At 41.0% G+C, this 7,902-nt stretch overlaps 1 protein-coding gene across 2 annotated transcripts; it reads right to left on the bottom strand.

Annotated features, from left to right (window-relative positions):
- Positions 1 to 386: 386 nt before the first annotated feature.
- Positions 387 to 4,574, bottom strand: LOC109773771 (DEAD-box ATP-dependent RNA helicase 41). Of its 2 annotated transcripts, XM_020332484.4 has the most exons (4): positions 4,266 to 4,564; positions 3,470 to 3,579; positions 1,272 to 2,333; positions 387 to 1,079 (listed from the first exon to the last, which is right to left on the bottom strand). In XM_020332484.4, the coding sequence occupies exons 2-4, from the start codon at positions 3,543 to 3,545 to the stop codon at positions 784 to 786; spliced, it is 1,434 nt and encodes a 477-aa protein (XP_020188073.1). In that variant the 5' UTR covers positions 3,546 to 3,579; positions 4,266 to 4,564; the 3' UTR covers positions 387 to 783. The 2 variants fall into 2 exon arrangements, with proteins under 2 accessions (XP_020188073.1, XP_020188072.1); XM_020332483.4 differs by having other exon boundaries at positions 387 to 2,333; positions 4,266 to 4,574.
- Between the last annotated feature and the right edge of the window lie 3,328 nt (positions 4,575 to 7,902).

The raw sequence follows: 7,902 nt of genomic DNA, 5'->3' as shown, positions 1-7,902 counted from the left end.
ACAGTTTACAAACCATTTCATACCTTTGCAAGGAACAAGGACAGTCACTAGAGTATAGGATCAAATCTGCCACTAGAAGTAGGTCTAAATACCACAGAACAATGGTCCCAGTATTGTGCTTCGCTATTAACAAAATGGACCATTAAATTGTGCATTGATGCTTCACCTATCAACTATCCATAGTGGTATAGGTTTACTACCCTCACTACCGTTTGCCCAAAAAGAAAAGCTCACTACTCTTATGGAATTGTTCACAAGCAATATTAATTATTGAACCTCAAATCACTATACTTATTTGAGTATTCATCATTCAGTGGTTTCACAATTAAAATCCTATCCAGGCTTCCCTAATTCAGATAATCCAGAATCACAAAGAAAACAATTAAGAACCAGGAAACCATCAGTGTAACATTGAACAAATGAATCAAGGAAAATACAAATCATACCATTATTTAAGTCAACTGCACCATGTGTGTTTGACCAACATTTTGATAAAACTACACATAAGGTAGCTTGTTTACATTTTCTGCATAAATTGATTCCAGACACATGGCCTGAAGAATCGTATTTAGACTCATTGGTAAAGCTGTCAAGGAAGTTGCCATATATTTCAGGAGTTACAAATTCCGATATCCGGCCTATCCACACGAAGATGGATGCACAACAAGCACTGTCTTCCTACAAAACTTTAACCTCAGCTATCAAACAACAAAGCAATATAACCGGTAGCGCATGTAGTTGTCATATTAAGAAGATTGACCACCTCTCTGTTATGCGTACTGGTCAAGAATGTGCCCGAGAACTCAGTTTTCTCTTCCTGTCAGTGCCAAGAGAAACACTGCTGGTGAATTTTGAATTAGAGAGTTCTCGAGGAATTGGAGCTCCTGCAGTCTTCAGAACCTGAGCAAGCTCTCCAAAAAGTTTCCTATCTTCCTCATTCACAAAGACAATAGCCACGCCCTCCTTACCCATCCGAGACGCTCTTCCAACTTGGTGAATATATTCATCAATGGAATTTGGCATGTCAAACAAAATCACTTGATGTACTTTCACAAGATCCATTCCACGTCCCAAGACCCCTGTACAAACAACAACAGATACTTCACCTGTGAGAAACCGTCTCAATCTTTCTCTTCTCTCTTTCATTGTTTTCTCGCCATGAATAGAAATAACCTCCAACCCAGTAGCAGCAGTAATGGCTTCAGACAAGAGATCGGCACCAACTCTAGAACTCACAAATACAACAGCAGGAGGTTTAAAGTGCTGCTTACTTTTTATTATCTCGAAAATCTTCTGCTTCTTCTGCTTAGACTCCACCCAAATTACCACTTGTCTAACTGATTTGTTTGGTTTACCTGGGTTCCCACAAGAAATATGTATCATGTTGTTCAACAGTGAGTTTGACAATTTCTCAATTTCTGGATGTATTGTTGCTGAAAACATCATAACCTGTGGACATGAGAGTGCACGAAAGATCTGCATGGCCTGATCTCTGAATCCTCTCTCTAGCAGGCAGTCCACTTCATCCAGAACAAACACAGACACATCTGTAAGGTCAACATTGTGTTTCATCAGAAGATCAATTAGTCTTCCTGGGGTGCCCACAATTAACTCGACACCATTTTCAATTCTATATATTTGCTGAGCCAAGGGATCTCCACCAACAACTAGAGCAGTTTTAAATGGTAAACCCTTTCCAAGAACTTTTGCTTGATCCTCCACCTGTAGGCATAGCTCCCTAGTTGGAGCAAGGACTATAGCCAAGGGCCCACGCTTGCTTTCAGATTGCTGCAGCTCTCTCCGTGAACAATGTGCAATTATAGGAACTAGAAAAGAAGCTGTTTTCCCTGAACCAGTATCTGCAGAGACAAGTAGGCTTCTATTACTTATTGATGCAGGGATGACTTGCATCTGCACCGGAGTAGGCATGGTATACCCTGCAGCATCAAGATTGTGCACAAGCTTCTCAGGAAGACCACAGGAAGAGAAACACATGATTGGATCAGGAATTGCCTCACCCTTGACACAAATGTCAAGTTTATTTCTCAGTGAAGCGATCTGGCTGGCATGCAAACTCGGTATATCGGGAAAATTATTGTCTCGGACACAGAAGCTCTCATCACCAAACGGAACTTTTACGCGTGCTGGTGCTTTTACTGGTATCTTTGTTTCAGCAGCAATTCTAGCAAGAAGAGCAGTCTTGCATTCCACACTACAGATATCATCATCAGTCTGATCACATATATATTCCCCGTATCGACCACATATAACACAGCGAGGCTCCCCAGGAAGAGCTTCTCTCTGCTCAAAGCATCTTTCCTTCACACGTAGATCTGTAAGAGTAACAAATATCATGAACAAGGTGTTTTGATTCCTTGACCAAATACATGGAGCAGAGAGAAGGCCTCTACTATTACATCAGACATGTGCACCGTGTTTTGATTCCTTGACTGAATACATGGAGCAGAGAGGAAGAACGATCTATTAAACTCATAATTCACTAGGTCATTCTTATCAATGCCAACTAGGTATCATAAGTAAATGGATCCCGGTTGTTCAATACTTTGATAACCAAGGTCATTCTTTGCTAAAGAGAAATGATAACTATGAATCAGACTCAATAGAATTGGATCAATTCCAAATAGCGAGAATTAGGATTCTTGATCCCTCCCAATCTATCTTTCAATTGGAGGATCCAGAGAGGTGTTTTCATAGTCATCTCCGAATATTTGCCATCTCGAAATATTTCCGATTGTTTAAAAAAAACGATTTCATTTTTCTATGATATGTCTTTCTATATGAAAATTGGTTATTTACGATGTACGATGATCCCTGTTAAGCATCCATGGCTGAATGGTTAAAGCGCCCAACCCAAAATTGGTTAAGCATCCATGGCTGAATGGGAAAGTTCCATAAGTCTATTAGAACTGGCTCTCTATCCATGGAATCTCATCCATCATCCAAAGATAACGAATTGGTATGGCATATTCATACCATAACATATAAGAATAATAAGAACTCGAATTCTTATCAATACTGGAACTCAGAGCATAGGAGGGAAAATTGATTTATGGATGGAATCAAATACGTAGTATAAGATAGACAAGTGTCCCTTTGCTAGAAAAGCTATACAGAGATGCAAGGTGCTAGGTGAACGAGAAAAGGCTGGTATTATGTTGCAAGATAATAGGAGAGCAAAACTATAACATGGGAAAAACAAAATGTTCATCAGCTAATAAGGTATAATGTCATAAATGATATCAGACAGACAAAAAATTATTTTATTATTAGACTCAGGAACTTCTGTTTCCTAACCATGGAGATATAAAGTCTGCAAATAAATATTTTTCCATTGAAGATCTGGATTTCCAATTTACTGATTTCATTTGCATTATTTTGGATGAGAATAAATATGCATCCAGTTATTCTGCTTTGCAGATATGTGCTCTGACAAATTCAATGCACGTACCTTCCACTTGCAGCTCATTCCTATCATCAGATGGAGAGACCAAGTTATCAGCTGAATCTTTCTCCCCTTGTCCCATTTAACTGAGGTGGGAAATAAGCACCATAAATAAACTGCACAGACGAAAAGGAGAAAGGAAATTAGGGCACAGTTCTTTACGCTGGAGCTTCTCCAGAAACGGCTTAAGCTTAGCTACCCTACAGATTCAGTGATGGAAAGAAGACCCTGAGAAACTGCAGTCTGGTTCTTTTCGGCTTCTGTCCCCTCCGCGTACTTTATTTATGAGTTCTCTAAATGAAAAGTCTAATGCCAAATGCCCTTGGGCTGTAGTTGTTTGATGTTTAACTTCTTTGTAATTTCTTGCTGTGTTTATCGTAGAAGCGAACAAGAGAACAACACCATAATACTAAATATTAGAATAAAAATATGGTGTCATCGGTACTTGAGAACAAGTCAAATAAATAAAGGCCATCAAGGCATTACAGCCTTACAGGGTTATCTTCCCAACAAATTCAGTCACAATAAAAACTAATCAGCAAGGTACGACACTCCCAGCAATAGCATCACATATTGTGCCCTTATTACCATTGTTACGGGCAGTGAAGGGTCTAGGATTTTGGAACGGGTGGTCCACCGCTAAAGAAAATTGACAGCAAGTATGCCATGCCAACGGGGATTGGGCACAGACAACGAATATTCCATACACAGGGGCAATGTTTTCTCAATATATATAATTATAAAGACAATAACCCTAACGAGTAATGATGAAATTGGGGAACGGGGGTTGGGCAGTGCGTACTGAAGACAAAGGTCTGTGCGCTGGCTGCTGCACGCCTGCACACTGCCGCCGGCCGCCGGGCAGCACTGCTGGTTGCTGCCGCCTGCCGAGCGCGATGGTGCCGCTGTTGGCCGGACGGGGCTGGGCGGGGCGGACTGGCCGCAGGTGGCTCCTGGCCTTCTGGGCGTCCGGCAACGGCGAGTGGGCGTCGAGGCAGGCGGCTGCGGCGAGTAATAACGGGCAGAGGGGGGAATCGCGGGCGGGAGACGGCAGAGGGGAATCGCGTTTTTTCTTTCTGATGATTCTGATTTCTGAGGGATGAGGGAAGGCAGAGGGGAATTCGGGATTAACTAACGGACGGGTACCCTTCGGGGCAGCCGCAGCGGGCACCGCGGAAGGCGCCCTAGCATGCCACGTGTTGCGTACCGGGTGCGTCCATGGTAACGATTTTTTTATATTTCTGCACATGTTTTAGGGTTTTTTTTTCGATTATTTCTGTACATAATTTGTTCCCGTTCGATAAGTGTCCCGTCAGACATTGAAACTAGGTTTGGCAGCTACACTCCTAAATAAAGATTTCCAGTTGGTGCAAGCACACTCTGCATGTGTCATGTTTTACTATGTCGATTTATACTGCCTCCGTTCCATAATAGTGTGTATAAATTTTCTAAAAAATCAAATTAGTCAAACTTTGACCGAGTTTATAGAGAAAAAAATTTATATATTCAATTTCAAACATATACAATATGAAAATATAGCTGATGATATATCCAATGATATGCATTTAGTGTTTCTAATGTACATTTTTTTGTGTATAAACATGGTCAAACTTTAGATAGTTTGACTTTTGAAAACAAATTATAGGCATTACATTATGAAATGGGAGGATCATGAGGTTTCTGTGGAGCCTACTAGCCTAGCACTCTTATCGGAAAAGGTTCTATTAGTTGTGTGCTTCGCGCGAACCAACGTTGGATGGTTAGAGTGATTATGGTATCCCCAGCCCACCAAGATTCAGGGCTCTTTTGATTCAAAGGAATTGCATAGGATTTTTGGAGGATTTGAACCCTTAGGAATTTTTTCTGTGATGTTTGTTTGATTCATAGGATTGGCAGCCTTAGGAATTTTTCCATAGGATCCATTTATACTACATTTTAGAGGAAAATTTTCATCCACTCAAACCTCTTTATAGAATTTCTTTGTTTTTCCTGCGCTATCAAACATTCTTTCAAATCCTGTAGGATACTATGGGACATGCCATCATATTCCTGTATTTTTCCTATTCCTTCATTTTGACAATCCTGCGAATCAAAGAGGCCCTCAAATTCTGGTGCTCGCATTTATTCCTGAATTTATTTCAGGATTATGATATGCCAGCTCAGTCTTTCAGAGGTGCTCATAGGGATAGGGTATGCGTGTATGCGTTCATAGGGGTGAGTATATGCGCGTGTATATGAGCGCTTGCGTCTGTAATGTGTTAAAGAAAAGTTGTGTGATTCGCTTCTTCGTGGTTTTGGTGCGTACAATTGCTTTCGTTGAGGATTTTGTGACAAATTGATTGTAAAATAAAACAACAACAGATAGGCTCGGTATTTATTACGATAACAGTGTCTGGCTGGGTATTCGACCGATCGTCAACCGCTCGCCCAAAAAAAGGGGATCTCGCACATGCTACCTCTTGAGCACTGCGTTGGTTTTCCCTTAAAGAGGAAAGGGTGATGCAGCAAAGTAGTGTAAGTATTTCCCTCAGTTTTTGAGAACCAAGGTATCAATCCAGTAGGAGGCCACGCACGAGTCCCTCGCACCTACACAAACAAATAAATCCTCGCAACCAACGCGATAAGGGGTTGTCAATCCCTACACGGTCACTTACGAGAGTGAGATCTGATAGATATGATAAGATAATATTTTTGGTATTTTTGTGATAAAGATGCAAAACAAAATAAAAGGCAACGGAAATAGCTAAGTGTTGGGAGATTAATATGATGGAAAATAGACCCGGGGGCCATAGATTTCACTAGTGATTCTCTCAAGAGCATAAGTATTTTACGGTGGGTGAACAAATTACTATTGAGCAATTGACAGAATTGAGCTTAGTTATGAGAATATCTAGGTATGATCATGTATATAGGCATCACGTCCGAGACAAGTAGACCGACTCCTGCCTGCATCTACTACTATTACTCCACACATCGACCGCTATCCAGCATGATCTAGAATATTAAGTTCATAAGAACAGAGTAACGCTTTAAGCAAGATGACATGAGGTAGAGGGGTAAACTCATGCAATATGATATAAACCCTATCTTGTTATCCTCGATGGCAACAATACAATACGTGCCTTGCTGCCCTTACTGTCACTGGGAAAGGACACCGCAAGATTGAACCCAAAGCTAAGCACTTCTCCCATTGCAAGAAAGATCAATCTAGTAGACCAAACCAAACTGATAATTCAAAAAGACTTGCAAAGATAACCAATCATACATAAAAGAATTCAGAAGATTCAAATATTGTTCATAGATAAACTTGATCATAAACCCACAATTCATCGGTCTCAACAAACACACCGCAAAAGAAGATTACATTAAATAGATCTCCACAAGAGAGGGGGAGAACATTGTATTGAGATCCAAAAAGAGAGAGGAAGCCATCTAGCTAATAACTATGGACCCGAAGGTCTGAGGTAAACTACTCACACATCATCGGAGAGGCTATGGTGTTGATGTAGAAGCCCTCCGTGATCGATGCCCCCTCCGGCGGAGCTCCGGAACAGGCCCCAAGATGGGATCTCACGGGTACAGAAGGTTGCGGCGGTGGAATTAGGTTTTTGGCTCCGTATCTGGTAGTTTGGGGGTACGTAGGTATATATAGGAGGAAGGAGTACGTCGGTGGAGCAACGTGGGGCCCATGAGGGTGGAGGGCGCGCCCAGGGGGGTAGGCGCGCCCCCTACCTCGTGGCTTCCTGGTAGCTTTCTTGACGTAGGGTCCAAGTCCTCTGGATCATGTTCGTTCCGAAAATCATGTTCCCGAAGGTTTCATTCCGTTTGGACTCCGTTTGATATTCTTTTTCTGCGAAACTCTGAAATAGGCAAAAAACAGCAATTCTGGGTTGGGCCTCCGGTTAATAGGTTAGTCCCAAAAATAATATAAAAGTGTATAATAAAGCCCAATAATGTCCAAAACAGAAGATAATATAGCATGGAGCAATCAAAAATTATAGATACGTTGGAGACGTATCAAGCATCCCCAAGCTTAATTCCTGCTCGTCCTCGAGTAGGTAAATGATAAAAACAGAATTTTTGATGTGGAATGCTACTTGGCATAATTTCAATGTAATTCTTCTTAATTGTGGTATGAATATTCAGATCCGAAAGATTCAAGATAAAAGTTTAATATTGACATAGAAATAATAATACTTCAAGCATACTAACTAAGCAATTATGTCCTCTCAAAATAACATGGCCAAAGAAAGTTCATCCCTACAAAATCATATAGTTTAGTCATGCTCCATTTTCGTCACACAAGAATGCTCTCATCATGCACAACCCCGATGACAAGCCAAGCAATTGTTTCATACTTTAGTAATCTCAAACTTTTTCAACCTTCACGCAATACATGAGCGTGAGCCATGGATATAGCACTATGGGTGGAATAGAAT

Source organism: Aegilops tauschii, chromosome 6 (assembly GCF_002575655.3).
Source record: "Aegilops tauschii subsp. strangulata cultivar AL8/78 chromosome 6, Aet v6.0, whole genome shotgun sequence".
Classification (NCBI taxonomy): Eukaryota; Viridiplantae; Streptophyta; class Magnoliopsida; order Poales; family Poaceae; genus Aegilops; species Aegilops tauschii.
Note: the sequence above shows the minus strand (reverse complement) of the source record. Positions and strands in the feature narration are given on the sequence as shown.

What these genes read in the sequence shown, in the direction of transcription:
- LOC109773771 (XM_020332483.4), bottom strand. Translation starts at nt 3,545, where the DNA reads ATGGGACAAGGGGAGAAAGATTCAGCTGATAACTTGGTCTCTCCATCT. An exon ending in GAATGAGCTGCAAGTGGAAG is followed by an intron (nt 2,334 to 3,469) that starts GTACGTGCATTG and finishes TTACTCTTACAG; the next exon opens with ATCTACGTGTGAAGGAAAGA.